The sequence below is a fragment of the Halichoerus grypus genome, chromosome 14 (assembly GCF_964656455.1).
Source record: "Halichoerus grypus chromosome 14, mHalGry1.hap1.1, whole genome shotgun sequence".
Classification (NCBI taxonomy): Eukaryota; Metazoa; Chordata; class Mammalia; order Carnivora; family Phocidae; genus Halichoerus; species Halichoerus grypus.
Window position 1 is genome coordinate 24,329,360 of NC_135725.1, and position 26,904 is coordinate 24,356,263.

The following is a 26,904-nucleotide window of genomic DNA, read 5'->3' on the forward strand; positions in this document are numbered from 1 at the left end:
ATTCAGGGAGAAAAACAGAGCAATGCATACAGTACTCCAAAGAATACCCACCTCAAAAGAGGATGATCAATGAAGTTTTCTATGTGCCCAGGTGATTTTAAATCAATATACACCAGTAGAAAATGGCATATCTGTTCAGCATCTACTATGTGCCAGGCACTGTGCTAGAGGTTAGATAATGTACTAAATGGATAATACGCAGGCATCCAAAGCAGATGATACAGTGTGCTTTGATAATTCAGTTCATAAACTACTTGGGTAATTCAGTTATAATTGAAATTATTCAAGTTCTGTCTAGCTTGTTCATATAGGACAACATTAGAAATTTGATTTTGTTCATCAGAGTTGAAAAATATGGCATCATGGAATATGACCATATAAATTTAATGAAATATTTAGGTTCTAATGGTACCTATTCTTAATCAAAGTTAAAATTAGGAAAAAACTATCTAAAAAAGCTTTACCATTTTATTAAATAATTATTCAGTATCCATTCTGTGCCACACAAAGGACTAAGTGCTGGGAATATAGGGAAAAATAAGAAGTCACAATTCTTTGCAAGGTTCATGTAACCTCATGGAAGAACCCAGACATAAAAGCAATGATGACATTAAGTATTTTTTTTCTTTCAAACACTTACATGAAGTGGAATTTTTCATTTAATGCTGGTTTTAGAGGCCAAGGTCAGTATTTATGTATTCATTTTTGTTGTAGAACCAAAAAACCCTCTGTATTTTAATGAATCATATTTGTATTTCACTGACTACACTAAAAACAAAATCAATCCCATAAACTACTATTTATTTTAGCGATTGATGAAACCCATGAAAAATCTCTCATTCATTCCTCCCCCACTTCAATAGTTTTTCTTTTCTCAGTGTGTCATGCTTCTGTCCACAAGACAGACTGTTCTTTAAACAAGTATTTCAGCACAGATTTTGCTCCTTCTGCCTGGAATGCCTCTCAACAAATTTACAGCAAAGGTATCTACCCTCTAAAAACTATCTCATACAAGTTTTCTCAATTTCCAAACAATATGCTATCACACTAATATGTATGGTAATTACTTTTGCTGTTGTCTTTACACCCCCCCCCATGTCCCCTGAGCATAAGCTACTTGAGGGTATCCACCATTTTTCACTTATTTTGCAGGTCCTATAGGGTTTAGCATGCAGAAAGTGCTGAGTAAATATTCACTGAACTTAAACAATCCAATTAACTAATAATACTTTCACATTGTTTCTGAAAATTTAAAAAATCAAACATATTAATGGAAGAGTAAATTAATTTTATTGACTGATGAAAAACTAAAGTGATAAGAAGTATGGATAGTAAACAATAATCATTGAGTTCTGCTGGAATTCTATTTTTCTTCTTTTCACTTTAAGCCAAAAGGACATAAAATTATAGACTGTTAGTGAGCTAATCATTTTAAAGTTTCTTCAACAAAAACTGCATAGTTTAGCAGTTGCACAGCATTAAATATATACATTTTTGCAAAACCCTGAAAGTTTTAATTTTTGTGTTGACCTCAAAGGCTAATGGAATCACCTACACTGGTCGGATTCAGAGTTTCTTTTCCCTTTTCTGCCACCCTGTAAAGAAAAATAGGGCAAATTATTTAGGAAGTATCATTTTGGGGGCATTTTCATTTTAAGAATAAATGAGACCAAAGGCATTTTGAGTATGAGGAACAAGCAATTTTTTTGAGTTTGTTGTAAATTTGAATGTGCATACCACTGAATTATTTTTACAAGGTTATTTTTTTACAAATGGTTAAAGCAGGTTGTATGAAGCAGTTACTTCTACTTGAGTTAGTTTAGACTCAGTAAGATCACCAATATTTTATTTTTTAGAGCTCATTTGGACTGTCCCAGGTTTTTAAAAATATGTAATTTTTGATCAATACTAAAATAAACAATTTGCTTCATATAATCAGCAAATTTGCTAATTCAGTTCATTACCTTTTAGAATAATTCAATTTCTAATCCAAGTTAGTCTTGTTCATATTAGACAGCATTAGAAATCTGATTTTGTTCATCAGTGGGTTGAAAAGCAGGTTATACTTTTCATATTGCGCAGTGACATATATGAATCTGTATTTAATTTGCTCCAAATGAAACTCGACCTATGAAATTTTATTTGACCCAAGGAAAGAGGTAGGAGTTTAAAAGAAGTATTTTACATAACTTTTAACATAACATTTTCTGCCTGACTCTAATTTAAAAAGCAAATACTCATTGTAGAAATACAGAAAGTACCAAGGTACAAAAAAGAAAATTAAAATCATCCTTAACTATTCAATCCCCCATTTTAACCATAAGTAATGGTTTGATGTATTTTCCTTACAATAATTTTATAGTTTTCTCCTCCATTTTTATAAATTATGGCAATGATACCCAAACTTAGTTGATCAATAGAATCACCTAAAGTGGTAATATTTTTCAAATTCTGATGTCTAGACTTTGTCCCGGATCTATTTATTCATAATTACCAGAAGTGGGCTGAACAACCTGTAATTCATAAAGTTCCCAAGTGATTCTTGGTCACTTTCGTGGTCAGCCAAGTTTGGGAACTAGAACTTGTCTGTGGAAGTGCATTTCTTAAACTGGTGGTTCTATCAGGGGCACATGGAATCCAGACCCATTTACTAGTGTTGGCAGCTACTCTTTGTTGCTTTCATCCTTGTTCTGCTCATAACTTCCCTCTTGGTGGTCACATACATTTATTTCTACATCAACCTTTTTTATAAAAAAAAAATCAAGTATAAGAATGCCATTACTCATTCCTGACCAAATAAAAGTTTTGCACAGATTCATTCAGAGAAAAAAAAGTAGAAGAGAGTATATGGGACCTGAGATGTGTAATACCATGTATTAAAAACAAAATTTATTTCCTGTAGCAGGAAAATACAAATACATTTACTAAAAACTTTCCTACAAAGTAGATACCCACTATGCATAAGTACCGGTGTTACACAGCTTAAAACTCTTACCTTGTTTTTCAACAAGATTAAAAACAAAAACAAAACAAAACAAAAAACCCCACACAAAATTCAAGGATCCTTTTTGAAGTCTCCCAGGCAAAGGGAATTCTCCTTCCTAGACTGATGAGAGGTCAAACGTGGGGCTGTTAAAATTTCTATGTTCTCCAGGCCAACAGTGGTGGCTTTCAAACCTTTTCAACTATGACCCCCCACATTAACTAACACATTTTTATATCATGACTTAGACACACATACATACATACAAATATATGTGTGTGTGTGTATATACACATATATACATATACACATATATTGAAACAAAGAACTGATTTTTTTTTTTTTTACTGCTTCGTCCAGAAAAAAATGCTGAATGCCAGCTTGTAAATGCAGAAGAAATAATAGAATTAGAAAAAGTCACTATTTTTGCAACCACCAAAATAATAACTGATACAAATATCATCAATGGAAGCTAAAACCACTGGGTAAAAAGAAAAGGATAGTCACACAATCTCAAAGTATCACTTCACATATTTATTAATTATAAAGGGGAAAAGATATCTTTACAATGCAGATATCTAGAAGAAACTGTTGTACCCAAGTGATCAAATTTATATAATAGGACAAATGTCATTATGTACTGTCCCTCAATATGATTCACTGACACATATGCCACATCATGTACCAAGGATTTTACTTTAGTTATTGCTGTATGTACCAATATTTAGGATAACCCTAACATTTTCTAAAGTGTAAATTATACGACCAATAACAACAAAATTATTAATATGTTTGGCAAACAGATTTTGGACTGAATAAAATAGGCTTTATTTTCACATAGTATCTATTCTAAATGTATTATTTGTGATAAGAACACTTTCAAAATTATAAAAGCATACCTGGTATTTGGCTAGTTCTGCTTGTAATACTTTCACTTTAGATCTTTCTTGTTCTAATGCGGCATGAAGTGAAGTCACCTAAAACCAAATATTCAATTTAAAAAAGGCTGTCTCTTTAGGCAAATACTCTTAATTCTTAACATTTACTCACAATGATGAATTTGATTACTAGATGAACAGACATCAGAGAACCACCTCCTGCCCACCAAGCACACACACAATTTCAGTTAAGCATTTTACTCAGTTATATATTAAAGATGAAGAGGAGCAGCTCACTATTCTAAGAGAAAATGCAGAGTGAGGATGAGAAGGGGAAAAAGTCAAATCCATGAATAGGATAAATTCTATCTGCCCTTTTTATCTCTATATGTATCAAGTAAAGTAAAGTAAAATACAGCCTTATCTTCCCTTAGTCTTCAGGACATAACTCCCTCCCTCAGCACAGTAAACAGAATCTTCATTCATTTGCTGTTACATGATAATAATGGAGTATAATTTGTTTCACTTTATCACAGTGTTGATGGGCTGTATTTTTGTTTAACCAAGTTTCATAATTTAGGACTAAAGAAAAATAGCTTAAGAAAATCAGTCCTGTATATTTCAGTTTTTCTTACCTGTATAGTTAGCTCATTCTTGATACTTTGTGATTCATCAACTTGCAGAAGTATTTCTGCTTTATCTTTCACTGACAAGAAAGGAAAAACAGCAGTATAATCTTTTTAATCACTCAAATACTTGAACAATACTTTAGTGAACCAAGACAGCAGTGCAGTTGGGGCAAAGATTAATGGTCCTTATCCTGAATGAATGTATTTCTTAGTTCTATATAGCTCTTATTCTTTCACTGGTAAATTCTGATCATTATTACTACAGCAGTTTTTCTTGGAAATTTTACATTTTCTGTGGTGTTAAAATATTAATTGTATAGATATCTTGAAAGACAAATTTTTTCCAGCTATTCTAAAGAGGACAAGGACAGAAACAATTTCTCATAGGGATAAAACAAATACCTTGACTAATCTTAAAGCAAGATTTTAAAAACAAGGTAGAATGTTTTTGTTTTGTTTTGTTTTGTTAAATTGTCAGGGCGAGCAGTACCGTAAGGCCCACAAAAATGATTTTGATTTGACTGTTCATACCAATAAAGCACCGTCAAGTAAATGTAGCTCATATGATAACTGATTACATACACCTGTGGTCTTTTAGAACTATTCCTTTGTCTAGAGGTTTTCCCTCTTTGGGGAAGCAAGAGATTTATCTACATTTCGGCCCCAAGGTTTCCTAAGCTTTAAAAATCTTCACATGGCTAACAACTTCTTTAACCCATAGTAATGGTTATAATACATGAAAAACTAACTCCTCGACTTTGAAAACAAACTAGGAGAGACTGAAGAGGTAAAACTGTAATAAATTTAGTGAAGGAGGAAAAGATCAAATATATGAGTCCTGTTATCACCACAGCTCTACCAATGTAACACTAATTCAGATTTATCTGCCATAGTTTAATGCAGTGAAGTGAGACACCGCATCAAGAATCAAATCACAGTCTCTCCAGATTCAACTTGGTAACTTTTACACCCCGCTCCCCAGAATTAGGCATAGTCACTTAGAACTAGTGATTTTTAAGAATTATGTAACATTTCAATTATAGTCAGTTTTCCAATAACATGCTTGTTTTGAAAACACATATTTGTTTCATTGAGATTGCTGTATTATGAAACAACTTGAACATAACATGAATTTTGCATTTGCTTGAGCATAATTTCACAAATACAGAAAACAGCACCCATGCACACACCTCAAATATCAACCAGCTATTTCTGTCCACTGTTAAGAACCACACCAACTTTCCATCCTTCCACTGCTTCATAGTAACACACAATCTGCGGACCCTCTGAGGCCTCTTTCCTCAAGCAAACTTAAGGCAGTCTTTCAGGTGAAGTGCCATACTTATTATAGTATTTGTGTTTAACCACTTTAACATGTGTAAAACTGTGTTACTGTTTTTATTAGGCTCCCAACTTTTTTTAAATGTGTCTCTGATGAAGTTTTTTTTTGAGTGTTGCACCCTCCTAATCCCATTTCCCCATAAACCTTGTGGTTTTAATTGTGTGCTTTTGCAGATTGGTAATTTTTAAGAATATGTGTTGCGTTATAATGGAGCTGACTGTATTCACACTCATATTATAAATGCTAGCATATGTGTGCTCTAACGTACTGTATTTTTTATGTAATGGTTCTATATAAAATTCTTCTACTTGGATTTTTTTTTAAACTTAAATTCAATTAGCCAACATGTAGTACATCACTAGTTTTTGATGTAGTGTTCAATGAGTAATTTGTTGCGTATAACCCCCAAGTGCTCATCCATTATGTGCCCTCCTTAATGCCCATCACTGAGCTACTTGTTATTTTTTTTAAAGTAATCTCTACACCCAATATGGGGCTTGAACTCATGACCCTGAGATCAAGAGTCGCATGCTTTACCAACTGAGCCAGCCTGGCATCCCTACTTGGATTTTTTTATAGTATACAGTATGGACACTGATGTTATTTACTGGTAGCCATTTTAAATGTATTTTTGAGAGAAAGCTTTTATCAGTTAACTTTCTCACTTTTCACAAATGTTTCCCTAAATAGGAATATTACTGTTTTTACATATTTAAAAATCATGCATCCAATGTCCAATGATACCCCTAATTTCTTCAATTAGAAATATAGCTTGTAAACAATTATTTTTTTTCATAATTTTGTTCATTAAACGATCCACATGGAACTCTAACATCCACAGATCTATTAAATGATCCACATGATCCACATGGAACTCTATTACATGCACAGATCTAAATTAATCTCAGAATATTCTTTCCCCATTATTCTTTAACTTCTTCAAATAATGCCTTTCCCCATTATTCTTTAACTTCTATTTCATCATAGTTAAGCTGTATAAGTTAGATTATAAAAAATAGTAAAGTTATCAAACAGTAAGTTTGAATCTATTTCAACACCATATATTCTGTTCAACTGAACATGATTCCTGGTTTTTACTCATATGTTTTGATAACTGTTTTTTAATATAGTTTACAATTTTGATTGGACAATTCCACTCCCAGTACCTTCAATTTTTGGTATCTTGTTTATTCTGATTCAAGGTGAGTTTCACAATTTCTTGAACACTATACAGTACACACAAGAGATCTATTTGGGATATCACTGACACTTATTAACAGGGAAAACTGTTTATTAAATTTAATTTTGTCTATTCAGAAGATTTTCTCTTATTCAGGTCTTTCTATGTGACTTTTATGATTTATAATTTCCTTTGCATGAGCTTCATATTAAAAAAACTAACACACTTCCTTTTCTGTTATGAATGAAAAATTTTCATAGAACTTTCAAGGTAAATATCACTAGGTATACATAATCAGGAACGCTACTGATGTTGTGGAGGGGCTTCATATAACATTTACTTTACTAATGTAATTATCTCTAATCATTTTTGATTGATTTCCTTGGCTTCCTGCTGGTGAAATATTGCCAAAGTTTAGAGTGGGCCGCAAAAGTATAAAGAGTTGGGGAGGGGCGCCTGGGTGGCTCAGTTGGTTAAGGGTCCAACTCTTGGTTTTGGCTCAGGTCATGATCTCAGAGTTGTGAGATCGAGCCCCATGTTAGGTCTGTGCTCAGCACGGAATCTGCTTGTCCCTCTCCCTCTGCTCTTCCCCCTGCTCATGTGTGCACACACATTTTCTCTCTCTCGTTCTCGCTCTAAAATCAATAAATGAATTAAAAAAAAAAAAAGACTGGGGGGAAGGGGAGAAGGAAAACCTAAAATGATGATAGGCATTCTCCTCTAATAATTGAAAAGAGAATCTTAAGCAAGGTCTATTCTTGGTTTCCTGCTGAATGTAGTCCAATACTTTATAAGAATTGAAATTTCAAGCTTTCTCTTACCTGAATAGTTGGAAACTTGTGTTATACTAAGGTGCTGTAAGAGTAACTTGTAATAATAAAATTATCGGCAACAATTCAATCTGAATCACTCTGGGAAAATTTTTTATTTTATTGAGTTAATCATATATCTTGAAAAATTATCTTCAAATATTTTTTAAGGTTACTTTTAATTCTAAAAACACACAGATCACTTACTTTCACCTTCCTGAAGCATTTTCAATAACTGTGCATTTCTTGCCTTTACTTCTTTATACTTTGCCTAATAGTCAAAGAAAAAAGATTTAATTTAAAGTAAATGGTGTAATTAATGATTTACTCTGAACTTATGGAGCTACGAATTCTAGGCTTGCTGAAAGACAGAAATTACTTTTGAAAGAAGTAGGATGGAGGAAAATGTATTCAGTACTATCTCCTCCTAAATTAATTCCATGGTACAATACTAGAAATTCATATTATAGGTGGTGGAAAATAAAGAAGAGATAAAACTGGAGAAAATTCAGGATAATACCAAATTTTCTTGAAGTTCTTTCTCTTTTTTTCCTTAAAACCCTATACAATTCAAAATAATTAGATGAAAACAAAGGAAGATGAGTCACAGCTCTAGACCAAAACTGTCCAGTTCTATACTAGAACTTTCTGCATGTGTTCTCTATCTGCCATTGTCCAATGTGTGGCTACTAACTACTGAAAGGGCCTAGGTACACACACACAGGAGTTACAGAACTATACAGCACAGTGCTATGTCTGCTCATTTAAGGCTTTATTAATCTCTCATTATTTCATTAACTATATGTTGTTAAAGTAACTTTTAGCTGATATGAATTAGTAATTCACTGGAATATCTTTCAATTCTTTTTCAATTTCTTTTTCCAAATGATTTAGCTTCTCATAATACATAGATGACACAATTATACACTTATGAACAAGAGGAAATACGTTCCCACATTAACATCTTTATTCCAAGGAATTTTCTCCCTACAATACCTTATTTAACATATCTTAAACAGACTTAATTATTTATAAATATTTAATATATTAATACATTATAGAAAACAATACATTTAATACATTGTGGAAAAACAAAAGATCAGGGAAAGAAAGCAGATCAGTATAAGAAACCTGTAATTTATTCTCTTAACACGTAGGCACAGAAGTACAGAAGTTACTGATTCAAAAATCTTTCTAGTAAAACATTTTTAATGTATTTTAAATCAAGGCAAATAGAAATGGCTTTTACTAAACACTCTATCCAGTAAATTGCTGATAATAAACCAGTAATGATATTCAGTGATATTGCAGACAATACCCTGAACAGAAGTAAACACCACAGTAAATATAAAGGAAGCAGAACTTTTGAGAAGCTTAGGAATGAATGAGGGAGGTAAGTCAGATGGACACATAAAAATATGAAGGGGAAAAACATACATAGTTAGCTACAAGTATATTCACTATGAATATATATCCACTATGAATATGAAACTGTATCTAAGAAATTCTCTCCCAGGGCCTCAATCAATGTTAATATCTTGCCAAACTCTATCTCCAGCTCAAGTCTTTTGTCCAAGGTACAGATCAGTGTACAGACACCTCTTGCAGCAGCCTTCGGGTCTAAAGTCAGCTTACAAAGCAAGAATCACAAATAAGCAAAATCACCTATGAAAAATCTTTTTGTTGCCCATAAAGATAGCATATATAGTTTTGTATATACAACCCTGAATAGGAAATTTATCTATAAAAACAAAATGTGTAACATACTAATGCCATGCAATTTATAAGAGCATAAATGAAATATACAGCACCCTTATTAGTATTTTTAATTTCATGAAAAAGAGAGAACTTAAGTTAACTAAGTTAAATGATACATATATTGTGAGTTCAGCTGCATCCTGAACATCTATGCCTACATCCATAGCCATTTCAAACTTAGCATACACAAAATGGGCTTTTACTAAACACTCTATCCAGTAAATTGCTGATAATAAACCAGTAATGAATATATACAGTCCTCTCTGCCCAAACCTATTCAAAATGTGCTCTTCCTCTCACACTCCATACCTCTTCATTGTTTTACTACACTGTCTTCACTCCAGGCCTCATGTATGTGTGTGTGTGTGTGTATATATACACACATACACATATATATATTTTATATACATCTTATAAATATATTTAGGTCGAGTTTTTTGGTAAGAATTGAAGTATATATATACTTAGCACCAATCCAGTGGTTCTAATTGCAGTTCTTTTTTTTCTGCCCATAATTTATGAAGCTTTGAGTTTATTTATTTAATTCTATTTTTTTTCATCATAAGTGTACTCTTTAATCCCCATCACCTATTTCCCCCATCCTTCCACCCACCTCCCCTCTGGTAACCATCAGTTTGTTCTCTATAATAATCTGTTTCTTGGTTTGTCTCTCATTTTTCCCCTTTTGTTTTGTTTCTTAAATTCCACATATGAGTGAGATCATATGGTGTTTGTCTTTCTCTAACTGGCTTATTTCACTTAGCATTATATTCTCTAGATCCATCCATGTTGTTGCAAATGGCAAGATTTCATTCTTTTTATAGCTGAATAATATTCCATCACACACACACACACACACACACGCACACACACACACACACATGCCACAACTTCTTTATCTTTGTTGTGCCCAACAAAAGAAAAGGAAAATATAAATCACAAAGAAAAAGCTAAGGGAGATGGGTGGATGCAGTCCAAAAAAAGGTTTTAGCTGGGATGATTCCTAAAGGCATGTGTAAAGGAGAAAGGAAAATACAAGAACCATCAGGGCTGGAACTTGATTTATCATTTTTTTCACTATTACATTATGTGGAGCCCAGAAAAGTACCTGGCACATTATAGGCACTCAATAAATAACTGTTGAGTGAATAAACATTAGTCGAAAAAGAATGACACTTGAGATGAGTAAGAGATTTTTTGAAAAGCCTAAGGAATCCTTGCAAGTAAAAGAGTAACATGTAGCTCTTGGCTTAAAAAAAATTGTATAAATAACAAGTGTTGACGAGGATGTGGAGAAACTGGATCCTTTGTACACTGATCATGGGAATGTAAAATGGTGCAGGTGCTATGGAAAACAATCTGGCAGTTTCTCCAGAAGTTAAACATAGAATTACTATAGGATCCAGCAATTCCACTTTTAGGTATATACCCAAAAGAACTGAAAGCAGGGACTCAGATACTTGTACACTAATGTTCATGGCAGCATTGTTCACAATAGTGAAATGGTGGAAACAATGGCAAGTGTCCATAAACAGAATAAACAAAATGTAGTATATATATATACACAATGGACTATTATTCAGCCATAAAAAGAATGAAATTCTGATACATGCAAAAACATGGATGAAACTTGAAAACATTACGCTAAGTGAATTAAGCTAGACACACAAAGACAAATATGATTCCACTTATATGAAGTATCTAGAATAAAGCAAATTCATTGGGATTAGAGGTTACGGGGGCTGCAAGAAAAGGGAAATGGGAAGTTATTTAATGGGTACAGAATTTGGGATGACGAAAAAGTTCTGGAAATAGATAGTGTTGATAACTACACAACACTGTGAAGATAATTAATGCCAATAAATTATATACTTAAAAATGGTTAAAATGGCAAATTTAATGTTATATGTATTTTCACATGATTAAAAATCATATTGTCATTATTGTCATTCAGATTTTATATCATTAAATGAGTTTAAAAACCTAAACAGCAGAAATATTATTTTGAATTAATCAAATATTATATATATTAACATAAAAGAAAAACAGAAAAGTGCAATTTTATAGAATTAGCAGTAAATAATTACAAACCTCCCATTGAGTGATCACATTTTTCAGCTTCTGGATTTCAGCATCTTTCCTTTCAAGTTCCAACTTTAGTCTTTCAATTCTTCCATCTTTCAGAACTACTTCCTGTGGGAGAAAAACACTATTTTAGAACTAAGATAGTTCTGGGGTGCCTGGCTGGCTCAGTCAGTAGAGCATGTGACTCTTGATCTCAGGGTTTTGAGCTCATTGAGCCTCACTTTGGGTATAGAGATTACTTAAAAATAAAATCTTAAAAAAAAGAAAAAGGAAAGAAAAAACTAAGATAGGCTTACCGATTCTGGTTTGCAATATTCCTTTGTGAAAAGTTTAACAGGAAAAAAAATCCCGATTTTCCTGATTTCAATTCATTTTCTAAAGCAACCTTAAACTGCTGACTACATTTCTACTTCTACTCAAATATATAATTGTAATTATTACAGTGAAAGCAAATAAGATATTTATGATTAATCTCAAGCTACAAACATAACAGAATAATATCAGAGCTTTGAAATATTTCTATACTGGAATAAACATATTAAAAGTGCTCTGTTACAAGTTGTTATTAGTCTATCTTTAAAACCCAAAAGAATTTAAAACTTACGAGAAATAATAAATAGTAATGAATTTTTATAATTATTTTATAATTTATAATTATTTTATAACTATACAAAATAAATAAATAACGAAGAACAAAACCCCAAAATTAAGAGCTTTTCTCTATATCAGCAATTAGCAGGTAGAAAATATAACTAGGGGGCGCCTGGGTGGCTCAGTCGTTAAGTGTCTGCCTTCGGCTCAGGTCATGATCCCAGAGTCCTGGGATCGAGCCCCGCATCGGGCTCCCTGCTCTGCAGGAAGCCTGCTTCTCCCTCTCCCATTCCCCCTGCTTGTATTCCCTCTCTCACTGTGTCTCTCTCTGTCAAATAAATAAATAAAATCTTTAAAAAAAAAAAAGAAAAGAAAATATAACTAGAAAAACCATTTCCCCTAGTCGCTATAAAAAAATCCCTAAAAATAAAATTCAGAAATGTTTAGGATCTATAAAGAAAATTATAAAATATTGAAAAGGACATGGAACAAAGTATGTTTGTAGATGGGAAAAATAAATATTACTTTGTAAATTCAATAAAATTTCAACTGAAATTCCAGTCAAAACTTCATCTGGGAGAACACAGGATAGAAACAAAAAGTTAATGCAATGAAGAAGAATTTGCCTACCAAATAACTGTACACCACACAGCAAAATAACAATAGTGTGGTCAGGGCACCTGGGTTGACAGAACAGTGTACCAGAAAAGAAAGTCCAGAAAGATATATATTTTTTTTAAAGATTTTATTCATTTATTTGACAGAGAGAGAGACACAGCGAGAGAGGAAACACAAGCAGGGGGGGTGGGAGAGGGAGAAGCAGGCTTCCCGCTGAGCAGGGAGCCTGATGCGGGACTCGATCCCAGGACCCCGGGATCATGACCTGAGCCGAAGGCAGACGCTTAACAACTGAGCCACCCAGGCGCCCCCAGAAAGATATTTAAGATATAAGAATTTATAGTAATATATTTTTAAAAAGTATTTTTAAGAAGTGAGAAAAGGCTGAATTACAGAATAAATGTAGGTTACAGGATAAGTGGCTAACTGGGGAAAAAAATCAAGTTAAATAAATCCCTGCCATCTTGCACCACATACCCAGACAAATTTAAATGTAAAAAAATCATCCCAAAGTCAAGTAAGAGTATAAATTGGTTCTATTTATCTAATGAGTGATGTGGCAACATGAACTAACTCTAAAGATTCTCTCTGATCACCTAACTACTAGGTGCTGCATGGACTATGGTGAAGAGAGCTGAAACGACTCTCGCTCTCATGGGACTTGTCTGGGAGAGGAGGCAGATACCAACATAAATGCTGCAATTAGAAAGCGAGGTTTAAGCTATGAAGAAAAGAAGCATAATGCTATGAAGGGAATAATGTGGAATATTCCCTTGTGGATTCGGGAAGCTCTCTCTGAGGTAGTGACACTTAAGATGAACTTTGAGCGATGGGAAGGAACTGGCTAAGCAAAAAGTGGAGATAAGAGATTTCCAAGTAAAAAGAACAGTATGTTTAAAGGCCCCAAGGCAGGAAGGAGCGAGCCTAGAGAATGTGAAGGAAAAAGAGGCCAGTATGGTTGGAGTTTAGTGAGGGGGTAGATAGTATAAGACAAGAGGCGTGATCTTGGAGGGCCTTGTGAAGCCGTGAAGGAATTTGAGCAGGACTATCAGCTTTCTACTCATGTTACATTTATGTTTTTAAGGGATCACTTTGGCTGCTGTGGAAAATGCATTAGACTTGATAAAAGAGGTGGAAAAACCCTTTAATTGCTACTGCAAGCCCACGTCAGTGAAGATCATGCCTGAGATTAGAAGCAGTTTAGATGGAGAGAAGTGTACCATATGAGAAATTATTTGGGAGCAGAATCTACAGTATTTTATTAGCAGTTGAATGTGGCAGGTGAGGATGATGAGCACTTCAAGATTCTAGTTTAAGGAATAAGGGGGGTGGATCCAGATTAGAAACATATATAATATTAGGCCCAAGAATTTCACTTCTAGGAATTTACCTTAAATAGAGAAGTGAGGTGGGGGGATATCTCCACTGCAGATCTATTACAAAAAACTAGATATCAATTTAAATGCCCAACAATAGGATATAGGCTAAATATATGGCAAATTTATAAAACTGAAAACTCTGAAATCACTAAAAATGATACAGAACCATAAAATATATTCACATGGTCTCAATCTCACTATATGCAAAGAAAAAATTCTGGAAGGATATACACTAAAAATTTACTAACTCTTAGGAGATTTATTTTTGTGAGATTATGGAAATTTCACCTTATTGTTTAAAAATTTCCTTTTATAAAAATTATTTTATACTGAGTATAGAATCATTGAATAATATAAAATACTATTCTAATTTTGAAAAAATGGAAACACTTAAGCATTAAAATAAAATCTAGATGAATAAGAATATCTATCATCTTTGAGTAGGAAAGCCCTCTGAACATAATACCAAACTAAAAGGAAAAGACTGGTTACATTTAACTTGATGAAAAAATCTCCAAAAATACTAAAACAAAATCAAAAGATAATGAGACCCTTATGGTTTTCCTCCCTCTCTGTTTTTATCTTATTTTATTTAAACTGGAAAAAATAGTCATAACCATATGACAGGCATATAACCAATAAACATGAGAAAGTATACAATCTCAGTATTAAACAAAGAAATGTTATATCAAACTGGTACATTTAAAATATTTTTTTCTCAGTGTGGGGTAACTGAAAGCAATTTAGTTATTAAAAAACTCAATTATTTAATGTATAAGAATTATTACTTAATAACCCAAAATGCTCACATCTTTAACTAAAAAGTGGTCCATTTAACAGTTTCTACATTATAAGAGGGGAAAAAAAATACATATCCAAAGAAAAGTAGAACCAAAACAAACTATCAATAGTTTTCTCCAGGTGAATAAAATTAAGGTCATTTTTTCCCACTACAGCTACAAACTGGGGATAATATCTACCAACTTCATAGTTAACTGTGCAAATTAAATGAAATAACCATTTTAAGTACTTAATATAGTATCTGGCAAATATATAGTAAAGCCCTCAAATATTAATTTTTGCCATTATCATTTCTCCACTTATCAGTAGTTTTCAAATTTCTTTAACAAAGATGACTTTTTGGGATGCCTGGGTGACTCAGTCGGTTAAGTGTCTGCCTTCAGTTCAGGTCACGATCCCAGGGTCCTGGGATCAAGTCCCGCATCGGGCTCCCTGCTCAGCGGGGAGCCTGCTTCTCCCTGTGCCTGCCACTCCCCCCTACTTGTGCTCTCTTTGACAAATAAATAAAATCTTTAAAAAAAAAAAAAGATGACTAAAAAGGGGCGCCTGGGTGGCTCAGTTGGTTAAGCATCTGACTTTGGGTTTCGGCTCAGGTCATGATCTCAGGGTCCTGGGATCGAGCCCCGGGACAGGCTCTGCGGGCAGTGGGGAGTCTGCTGGAGATTTTCTCTTTCCCTCTCCTTCTTTCCCTCCCCACCACTCACATACTCTCTCTAAAATAAATAAATCTTTAAAAAAAGACAACAAAGATCACTTTTTAAAAACAGAAAACCATAGTTCTAATGTGCATTCATTTTTATAAAGCCCTATATTTCAATTAATAAATTGAAAAAATATCTTCTAAGTAGAAAATATTATATACTAAAATGAGGATACAAGGATGTACAAGATAAAGTCCATGACCACAAAGGATTTGTAATCTGTTAAGAATGATAATAAAAACGTGCATGAAATGTGCCATGAGAAAAACAAAATGCTGTGGGGTTAAAAAAAGAAGGAAAGATCACATCCAGATCTTCTGTGTTTGGTGTTTGGGCTGGGGCAGTGAGAGAAAGCTTCAGGGAGAAGATGACAAGTGACATGAACCTTGAGCAAAGATGGGGGAGATCGAGCATTCTGTGATAGGTGTGCTTTACTCTAGCCAGGAGAAAATCTGGGAAAGAATATGGCTAAAGTTAATTAGGTTGAAACTACACAACAGAACAATGCTTTTATACTTATTTGACAGTGATCCACATTAAGGAATGTTTTAGATCATGACCCAGAATACACACATGTCAGTGTATGTATATGTACTTATGTGTGTATTCTGTGTATGTGTACATATACACACAGAAACAAATTTTATAAAATATGAATAGATAGATGTCATATACTCGACATTTTTCTTTTCTTTTTTTTCTATTATCTATTGTATTTTTCTACTACCTATCTATAAACCTACTAAATTGATTTCTGGACTGGTTAAATGAGGTAGAACTCTCAGTTTGAAAAGCAGAGCCTGAGGACCTTACGTATCAGGTCAAGGATGTTGTACTTGATTCAATGGACATTGAGGTTTAAGGACTTGGTGTGGCATGATGGAAGTCATGCTTTTTTAAAAGTCATTTGATAGCAGTGTATAAGGGAAATTACTCCTAGCATTAGAAGGCAGGAGGCAAAAAGAGTTGTTAAAAATTACTGAAATAATACCAGTAAGAGATAATGAGGACCTAAATTAGAAAAGTGCTCGTGAAAATGGAAGAGAAGAGAGATTTGAAAAATATTTCAATAAAAACTCCCAGACCTTGAAAAACAGAAAAGTGAAAAAGGAAGTTTGGAGTCTGGATATCTGGATAAAATGACAGAACCAAAAACAGAAATCATGGAAGTCAAGCAACATGCTTGGTTTGGAGTAAATGATGGGCATGAGTTTGGGCATAGTGAAAATAGGTATCAACAGAGCAAAAGAGCAAGATATACAGAGGCAATTAATAAAACAGAGCTGTGAAGTCCATAAGATCAGCAGTGGATGATCTACCCAATGCTGGTGAAGTTGTGGACAATTTAGTAAGCTCATACCCTGCTTCTAGAAGACAATGTTGATACTAAGATGTTTACATCCTTTGATTCAATTACTATCTTTTAAGAATTTTTTCAAGGAGCACCTGGGTGGCTGAGTCAGTTAAGTGTCCGACACTTGATTTTGGCTGAGATCATGATCCTGGGTCGTGGGATTGAGCCCCATGTCAGGCTCTGCACTCAGCGAGGAGTTTGCTTGACATTCTCTCTCCCCTCTTCCTCTGCCCCTCCCCCCCACTTGTGTGTACTCTCTCTCTCTCTCCCTCCTCAAATAAATAAACAAATCTTTAAAAATATTTTATTTCAAGAAGGGACGCCTGACTGGCTCAGTCGGTGGAGCATGTAACTCCTGATCTCAGGGTTATGGGTTCAAGCCCTATGTTGGGTAGAGATCACTTAAAAAAATAAAATCTTAAAAAAAAAAAGAATTTGTTTCAAGAAAATATTTCATAAAAAATTAAACATAGGAAGATGTTCAATGAATATCAAGTGACCAATTCCAAACAACCTAAATATTCAACAATAGGGCAATGAATGACCAAGTGAATTACACTGTACTGATTTGACAATATAATGCATGGTTTACAAAAGGGGCTACAAAACTATATAACTTATTGTTACAATTATTTTTAAAATACTTATGCATGTGGCATTTTCCTAGAAAAGTGGTATTCAAAAATGAAACCACATGTAAAGAATGGGTGAATTAGGGTTGATTTATTTTTCACCTTTAAAAATTCCTGAGTATATTAATGTACAGTAAAAGAGGATTTAACCATGGCAAAAAGAAGAGCTTTCTTTCTTTGAGAAAGGAGTACAATGGAGAGAGGAAGGAGATAAAGACAGAGAGAAGTATTTTTCTAAATGGTCTCAATCTTTTTCTTTTCCCCATTACACTCTACACTATGAGAAAATCCTAATTTTTTAATTATGAAAAATTTTGCATATGCAATAGAAATATATAATGACACACATAAGGTAAAAATAACCCAATAGGTAGATTAAGAATTTGAACATTACCAAAATTTTGGCATTCCCCCATGTGCCCCTTCCCAATCATATCTCTTTCCCTTCCCACCTGAGGATATCCCGTTTTACGAATTTTGTATTGTCATTCTCTTCCTTTGTTAGTCTTTTACTGCATATACATGTATCACTAAATAATACATTAAATTTATTTTTTTTGAAATATATATAAATGGCATCAAACTATTATTTGGTGACTTGCTTTTTTCATCAACATTATGTTTTTGACATCCATTCATGTTGTTATGTATACTGTAGCTCATTTGTTTCTCCTGTAGATTTTGTTATTATGAACAACTGAGTTTTGAACATTCTTCTTGAACATGTGTCCAGGGTTTAATCTAGGGTAGAATTCTAGAACATATGGTCTGCTTATTATCTTCAACTTGAAAAGTTAATACTGGTTGCTAGGGTCTGGGGGAAAGGGGAACAAGGGAGAGGCTGGTAAAATGGTCCTAACTTTCAGCTATAAGATGAATAAGGTCGGAGAATCTAATGTATACCATGGTGACTATAGTTGATAATACTGCATTGCATAACTGGTGTTTTAAGAGACTAGAACTTAAATGTTCTAAAAAAAAAAAAGATAAATATGTGAGATGGTAAATGTGTTAATTAACTAGATGGGAGGAAACATTTCACAATGTTTATGTATATCAAATCATCATGACATGCATTTTATTTTTTATGATGTGCATTTTAAAGCTGAAAAAAAAACTGTTGCATCTTTACCACAAAAATAAATAAAAAGTTAATACCAAACAGTTTTCCAAAATGGTTATATCGATTTACACTATACCACTAGCAGTATGCTACTGTTGTTCTATACCCTTAATAATACTGAGAACTGTCTAATTCCTAACACTAGTCTTCAACTTCATTCATAGGCACTGCAGTGAAATTATCATCACATAAAACTTGGTCCTCTGCTCAAAAACCTTCAAAAATTCTTTACTGTCTACTGACTAAACCATAAACCAGGCCTTTAAATCCTCCACAATCTTTTCCAACCTAACTTACCAAACTTATACTATACTCCTCAAAGGTCCTTCTGTTTTAATTAGGCTTGTTTATACTTCACTGCCTCCATACTTATGGCATTCTAGTTTCTCCTCCCTCACCTCTGCATATTCAAATTCTACTGTTCTTTATATTCCAATTCAAAAGCCATTTTCTCCTTAGAAAGCCATCTCTGATCTCCATTCCTGTGAATTACCATGGCACTTTACCAATATATCCTTTTTGGGACACACCATTTTCTACCTTGTACAAAAATAATTATATATTGAGTACCTTGCACAACATACTCTGATAAAAATTTTAAATCTTAACTGCTAATTAATTGCAACTCCTAATAACAGTACATGAGAGGCAGGTAATTTCATCCCAATGTAGCTTATCAGCTTACATAAGCTGTATTTTGTGTTATTAGGTTTGGTTGATTTCAAAGACACTTGTTCTATACTGCACTGTTGCTTTGGTCTTACTAGATCATTAACATTACTTAACCATTTAACTGAACTTTTATATGCCAAAATTTGTTCTACGAAGGGTTTGAGACACCTATTTACTGAAATACACGAATATAATTCTTTCTATCCAAAAATGATCTGAGATGGCTTAAAAAAAAAAAAAGATATGGACCACAAAGGGGAGAATCATAGTCAACGAAAAAAGAGGAAGTGCATATGTTAACCATAAATGTTAACATGGTCGCACGGGCTATACAAAAAGTTAAGGCAAGACTTGAAAACATTAAATTTAATTCAATGTTAGAAAGGAAGAAGCTCACAAGTACTTCTTGTACAGGCAAGGATTTCCTGCCACTAAGTTGAAAATAGATTTCCATGTGGAATTATGTTAGTGTTATTTATAAACCCATCATACTGCTGCATTAGAATAAAAATGGTCTGACTTCTTTTGTGTCCTATATAACACAACATAGTAGGTGTTTAATTTGTTGAGTGACTGAATTTACCAATCTTAATGAAACAAAGAGGTAATATCCACAGAAGAATAAAAGGATGGGAAACGGGCTTTTAGATTTTGGAACAGCCACTGTAGGAATCTGTCAAAGTCAAATTGTACTGAATTGCTGAATCGTTACATTGTACACCTGAAACTAATGTAACACTGTATGTTTATTATAGTTTAATTAAAAAAAAAAAGGAGAGAGAGAGATGAACCAAAGGACTGTTATGTAGAAATGAAGATCTGGCAAAAGTTACATTGCACTGATTTTCAGAACAGAACATTAGCATTGTCTTAAAATATGTATATATTTTCCAGCAACACCTGGCAGCCCAGGAATTAAATCAGAATAGAGAAAGTAGGCAATACTGTGAAAGCCAGTGCTGTGCACCTACAAGGGAAGAAGAGAAAATCAAGGAGGTAAAGGGAAAGCATTTGTGGGAACACTACTGAAATTACTTACTACAAGTTTCAGGCGGAGAACAATTATTGATGGGTTAGAGGTCAATATAAGGTAAAGACCGGGTGAGAGTTTAAGAATAAGTTAGACCAAAAAAAAAAAAAAAAAGAAAGAAAGAAAGGAGTAAATAAAACAGAAGACTAGCAGTTGTGGTGAGAAAAATAAATGCAGACTTACAGGTCTCTATATGATGAGATCTTTTCTTTCTTTTTTATTTTTTGAGTAATATCTTTAAAATGTGAATACCATTCTTAGCTTGTGGGCAATAGTTTGCAACCCCTAGTCTACAGGTTAAAATTCCAACTTCTTGGTTCCTCTTAAAAAGACCTTCAAAATCTAAACCCAAGCTATTTCCCTGGCCCTGTTACCCCAGCCTCACACACTCTGTGCATCTCAGTGCAAAACCTTCTATTTCCTGAATATTCAGTCTAAGGCTTGTGCAGCTCTGGGCCTCTGCTCTTACACTTCCCATAGGGCCCCTCCATTTCTCTGCTTACGGTTTATTCATCATCCAACATCCATCCCAAATGTCAATTCCTCAGACACCTTTCACAATTCACCCAAGGAGGGAGCTAGCACCTTCTCTATTCAAAACCTCATTTGTATTCATCTCTCTCAAGCCTTCGTCATGCTGAATGATATTCTATAGGTCTGTCTCCTCTTATCCCCACTGCTCTGAGTACAAGTGAAGGACAGCCTCACCCATCTCAGTATTCCCACTCCCCTATACTGGTGACTAACAGTACCTAGCACACAGCACACAATCAATAAATATTCAATGAATGGAGTACCTCATACTTGCTAATATAAGTATCTATGCGTGATAATGACTAAGATATCCTAAAACTGTAGTGTCATATCATCATAATTGGATTCCACTGTTTAAGTTTTTTTAAAAAAGGAAAATTGCATTTTAATTTCACTGTGATTTTAAGAGAATTTTCTATTTTACATGCCTGGTTGTGTTCATGAGCTGCGCAATTATCTGTTCCATTATATTCTGTAAGCTGTTCTCTTCTTTTTTCTCTAATAAGAATTTTATGAACATCATCTTCCAGTCTATTGAAGAATCCTCCATCATGTGATAAAGTCTGAGAACTCAATTCCTGTCAAAAATGAATTACGATTTACTATCATTCAACACAAAAGTGTATGCATTTAATAAACCTAGTCAGCCACCAGAAGGCTGGAGAATGAAAGAAAAATGGTAACTAAGAGACAATGAACCAAGTGATTCTTCTGTATCTCCAGAAGATAAACAGTAGAGACACATTCTTAGAAGTCCTTTTCTTGATTTTTTTTTTTTTTTGAGTTGGGTACTGCTTGATTTAAAAAAAAAAATTTATCCATATACCATATAAGTCACCCATTTAATATGCACATTTCCATGGTTTTTAATATATACAGAGTTGTGCAACCATACTACAATCAATTTAATAAGTTTCATCACCCCCAAAACAAACCCTGCACTTTTAGCAGTCATTCTCCATTTCTTCCTAACACCTCCCCTCTCAACACAACACTGCACAACACTAATCTACATTCTGTCTGTATAGATCTGCCTTTTCTGGATATCTGATATAAATGAAGTCATATTATATGTGGTCTTTTGTGACTGGCTTCTTTCACTTAGCACAATGCTTTCAAAGTTCACCTATATTATAGCATATATCAGTACTTCATTTCTGATTACCAAATAGTATCTCACTGATGGATACATGATATTTTATTTCTCTGTTCATTGGTTGATGGACATTTGGGTGGTTTCTACTTTGGGGCTATTATGAATAATGCTACTATAAACATTCAAGAACAAGTTTTTGTGTGGCTATGTTTTCAATTCTCTTGGGTATATAAGTAGAACTGCTGGAACATATGATAACTCTATGTTTAATTTTTTGAGGAATTGCCAGATAGTTTTCCAAAGTGGCTGCACCATTTTACAATCCCATCAGTAGCATATGAGGGTTCTAATTTCTTCACATTCTCACCAACACTTGCCATTATCTGTCATTATTCATCATAGCCACCTAAGTGAGTGTGAAGTGGTATCTCACTATGGCTTTCAGCTGCATTTCCCTGATGGTTAATGGTGCTAAGCATCTTTTCATGTGCTTATTGGATATTTTTTTATCTTTTTGGGAAAATGTCTACTGAGATCTTTGGCCCACTTTTTAACTGGATTGTTTTTTACTTTTGAGTTGTAAGAATTCTTTATATATTCTAGATATAAGTCTCTTATCAAATATATGATTTAGAAACATTTTCTTCCATTCTGCGGGTTGTCCTTTGTTTTTTTTTTAAGATTTTATCTATTTATTTGAGAGAGAAAGCACGTGTGAGCATGAGTGGGGGAGGGGCGGGGGAAGGGACAAACAGACTCCCTGTTGAGCAGGAAGCCTGATGTGGGGCTTGACCCCAGGACTCTGGGATCACGACCTGAGCCAAAGGCAGACGTTTAACCAACTGAGTCACCCAGGTGCTCTGTCCTTTCACATTGTTGATAGTGTTCTTTGTATTACAAAATTTCTTAATTTTGACAATGTTCAATTTATGCAAGAAACCACTACCTAACTCAAAGTTGTGAAAATTTACTCCTATAATTGCTTCTAAGAGCTTTACCATTTTAGCTCTTACATTTAGGTCTATAATCCATTTTGAGTAATTTTTTTGTGTATGGGGTGAACCAGGGGTCCAAACTCATTCTTCTGCATGTGGATATCCAGCATTATTTGTTGAGAAGATTATTCCTTCCCCACCAAATTGTCTTGGCACTGTTGTACAAAATCAATTGACCATAAATTTAAGAGTTTCTTTCTGGATTCGATTCTGTTCTGTCAACCTGTATGTCTACCCTTATGCCATACCACACTGCCTTGATTACTGTAGCTCTGTATTACTCCATCTTGTACATTACATTGAAAAAAAACACATATATATTTTCTAAAGATTTTATTTATTTATTTGACAGAGAGAGAGATAGCAACAGCAGGAACACAAGCAGGGGGAGTCGGGGAGGGAGAAGCAGGCTTCCCGCTGAGCAGGGAGCCCGATGCAGGGCTCGATCCCAGGACCCTGGGATCATGACCTGAGACGAAGGCAGACGCTTAACGACTGAGCCACCCAGGTGCCCCTGAAAACATGTTTTTTACATAAATTCTACACATCCATGATAAAGAGACAAGATTTTATCACAATCTACTCAATTACATTAAATTAGAAATTTTACATGTTCTCCAATTAAAGCAGCATTTCTTCTCCAACTTCTTGTAATAAAGACAGAGACTGAAGGGGCGCCTGGGTGGTGCAGTCAGTTAAGTGTCTGAGTCTTGGTTTCAGCTCAGGTCATGATCTCAGGTTTGTGAGACTGAACCCTGTGTCGGGCTCCGTGCTCAGTACAGAGTCTGCTTGAGATTCTCTCTCCCTCTGCCACTCCTCCCATTCTCTCTCTCAAATAAATCTTTAAAAAAAAAAGAGAGAGACTGAAGAAAATATTCCTCTCACTCTCATTAGTTTCATATATGTCCAACATTCTTGAGCTATAACGCTCAAACTTTACCCATTTTAATTATATTTGTAAGCAAATGACCCAAAAGTTCAAGTTCCTTTCCCTATATATTATCTTAGAAAGTGTTTGAAAGAAACAAAAATGTGTATCACTGCTTAATAAACAAACGACACTAAAAATATTTGTGCAGCACATTGTGTATTGAAAAGCCCTCACATAAAGCATCACTTTGACTCTCATTAACATCATAAGAGGCTGACAGAGCAAGAATTATTTTGCCACAAAGTAATCAAGGCCTCACTAAAGTTAAGTAACTTGCCCATGAGTTATTCTATTGCTAAGTGCTACACATATAACTCTAAGTCTACTGCTTCATTAAATATGTCCAATATATTCTGGTAAGATTTCACTTTAAATAATAAATACAACAATGCTTAAAAGAGTGCTAAGATTCTATGGAAGGAATAACATGATGGCAACTAACTGGTCTCTGGATTTCACTTCTCTAAAGAGTGCAGTTCCAGCCAGTGTCCTCTGTTTCTCTATGGCTACTACCATTACCAGCATGCCTATCCCAAAAGTACTCTGTCCTTGAGTATTTTTCAGTGAGGCAGAAAATTTCTTTATAGAGTAAGAACAGAATTTTTCAAAAGACAGTTTGATAAGAAACTAGGAAGAAAAGAAGCAAAAATAAGTCACCCACAACTCCAAACCCCCCAAAAAGACAAAAAAGGGGCAAATGTAAGAACACATATTCTTTAATAAGTTGAGCCAATTCAATTTCGATACAACTCAAATACTGAACACCTATTATGTGCCAAGCATATAATGAGAGAGACAGTATGGGTGTTTGTATAAGTACAGCCTTATAGATCACTGGAACATAATTGAGAGTTTAGACATAAGCCTTCACATTTATGGTCAGTTTTTTTTTTTTTTCAAAGACTGTATTTATTTATTTGAGAAAGAGAGAGCATGGGCAGGGAGGAGGGGCAGAGGGAGAGGGAGAAGCAGGCTCCCCACTGAGTGGGGAGCCCAACATGGGGCTCAATCCCAGGACCCTGGGACCATGACCTGAGCCAAAGGCAGACGCTTAACTGACTAAGCCACCCAGGCGCCCCTGGTCAGTTTACTTTTTACAAAGGAATAAGGTACTTCATTAAGGAAACAAGAGTGTTTTCAACAAGTGGTGCTGGGACAACTGGATACACACATTCCAAAAAGTGAATTTGGCCCCTTTTTTCACACCATACACAAAAATTAACTCAAAAATGAATCAAAGAGAGGATCCTGAGAAGAGAAAGAGGCACCAGGAATCTGTCTCCTCCTCTAGACAACAACTGTACTGGCAGAATCTATCTGATGTAACTGTTTTAGAACTCTGGACTCTGTTAAAGGCTTGCAACTTCCAGGGCAAGATGTGGATGGTAAACTGAGGTTCATTTCGGTTAATTTTAGCTTTTAGCACAGTAGCAGCTACTCATCCCCCAACCTCAGCCACGAGGCAGGCAGCTATGTGAATGTTTGTGGAGCAGCTTGCACAGTTTATGGGAATTAGGGTGGGCAAAAAGGACCCTGTCCTCCAAATAATGGGCATCTGCTCTGGTAACTGATTGCGCTCTGGTCACAGAAGTGCAGCCAAAGAGACAAAGAGGCAGGCAACCATTGTAGTTGTACCTCCTCAAATTGTTGTAAGCCCTTCTCCCTCCAGCTGAAGTGACTTCCACTGGATTTAAAGGGCTAGTGCCCTTTTTTCCTCCCTTCATTTTTTACTTTTTCACTTTTGGGAGCCAGACATTAAAAACCGGACATTCAAAAATAAATGCCTATAAGGGGAAAATTAGACAGTGACTGTGCATGCCCAAGGAAAAAGGCTCAGAAAAGACCTAAGAAATTAAGTTTACACCTCATGTTCATACTTGGAACAGAGACAGCCTACAACAATAAAAAAAACAAAAATAATAAAAGATACCACTCCCCAAGGAAGGAGGAGACTTTGATCCCCAGAGTTACCACATTATTAGATTCAAATATCTAGCATTTGACAAAAAATCACAATGTATTCAAAGAAACAGGAAGTATGGAACATTGAGAGGCAAAAAATATATCAATATAAACTGTCCCTGAAAAGACTTATAGCAGTTATGTGAGACAAAGACTTTAAAACAACTGTCATAAAGATGCTCAAAGAACTAAAGGAAGTTGTGGAGAAAATCAGGAAAACAATGTGTGAACAAAATGGAAATATCAAGAGACAGAAAACCTAAAAAGATAACAACAACAACAAAAAATCCTGGAGCTGAAAAGTACAGCTAAAATGACAAATTAAAGGCAGAGTTGAGCAAGCAGGAGAAAGAATCAGAGAATTTAAAGACAGGACAATGGAAATTATGTAGATAAAAAATAGAAAAATAAATGAAGAAAAGCAAACAGAGCCTAAGGGACCTATAGGATACCATCAAGCAGACCAATATGCATAGTGTGCGGATCTCAGAAGGAGACAAGAGAAAAGAACATAGAGAATATTTTAAGAAATAGTGGCTGAACTTTCTTACACCATACACAAAAATAAATTCAAAATGGATGAAAGATCTAAACATACAGGAAACAATCCTAGAGGAGAACACAGGCAGCAACCTCTTTGACCTCGGCCACAGCAATTTCTTATTAGACACATATTCAGAGGCAAGGGAAACAAAAGCAAAAATGAAATATTGGGACTTCATTAAGCTAGAAAGCTTCCACACAATGAAGGAAACAATCAACAAAACTAAAAGGCAACTGAAAGAATGGGAGAAGATATTTGCAAATGACATATCATATGA

At 34.4% G+C, this 26,904-nt stretch overlaps 1 protein-coding gene across 5 annotated transcripts in view; it reads right to left on the minus strand.

Annotated features, from left to right (window-relative positions):
* Positions 1–1,267: 1,267 nt before the first annotated feature.
* GKAP1 (G kinase anchoring protein 1) overlaps positions 1,268–26,904 on the minus strand; it is a 77,659-nt gene continuing 52,022 nt past the window's right edge. For 4 of the 5 annotated variants that reach the window (XM_036090581.2, XM_036090580.2, XM_078061263.1 and 1 more), the window contains 6 exons: positions 21,528–21,677; positions 11,671–11,772; positions 8,029–8,092; positions 4,497–4,567; positions 3,883–3,960; positions 1,268–1,595 (listed from right to left, as the gene is read on the minus strand). In XM_036090581.2, coding sequence (XP_035946474.1) covers positions 1,548–1,595; positions 3,883–3,960; positions 4,497–4,567; positions 8,029–8,092; positions 11,671–11,772; positions 21,528–21,677 — 513 coding nt within the window. In that variant the 3' untranslated portion in view covers positions 1,268–1,547. The remainder of the gene's footprint in view (positions 1,596–3,882; positions 3,961–4,496; positions 4,568–8,028; positions 8,093–11,670; positions 11,773–21,527; positions 21,678–26,904) is intronic. The other variant, XM_036090584.2, reaches the window with a different exon arrangement.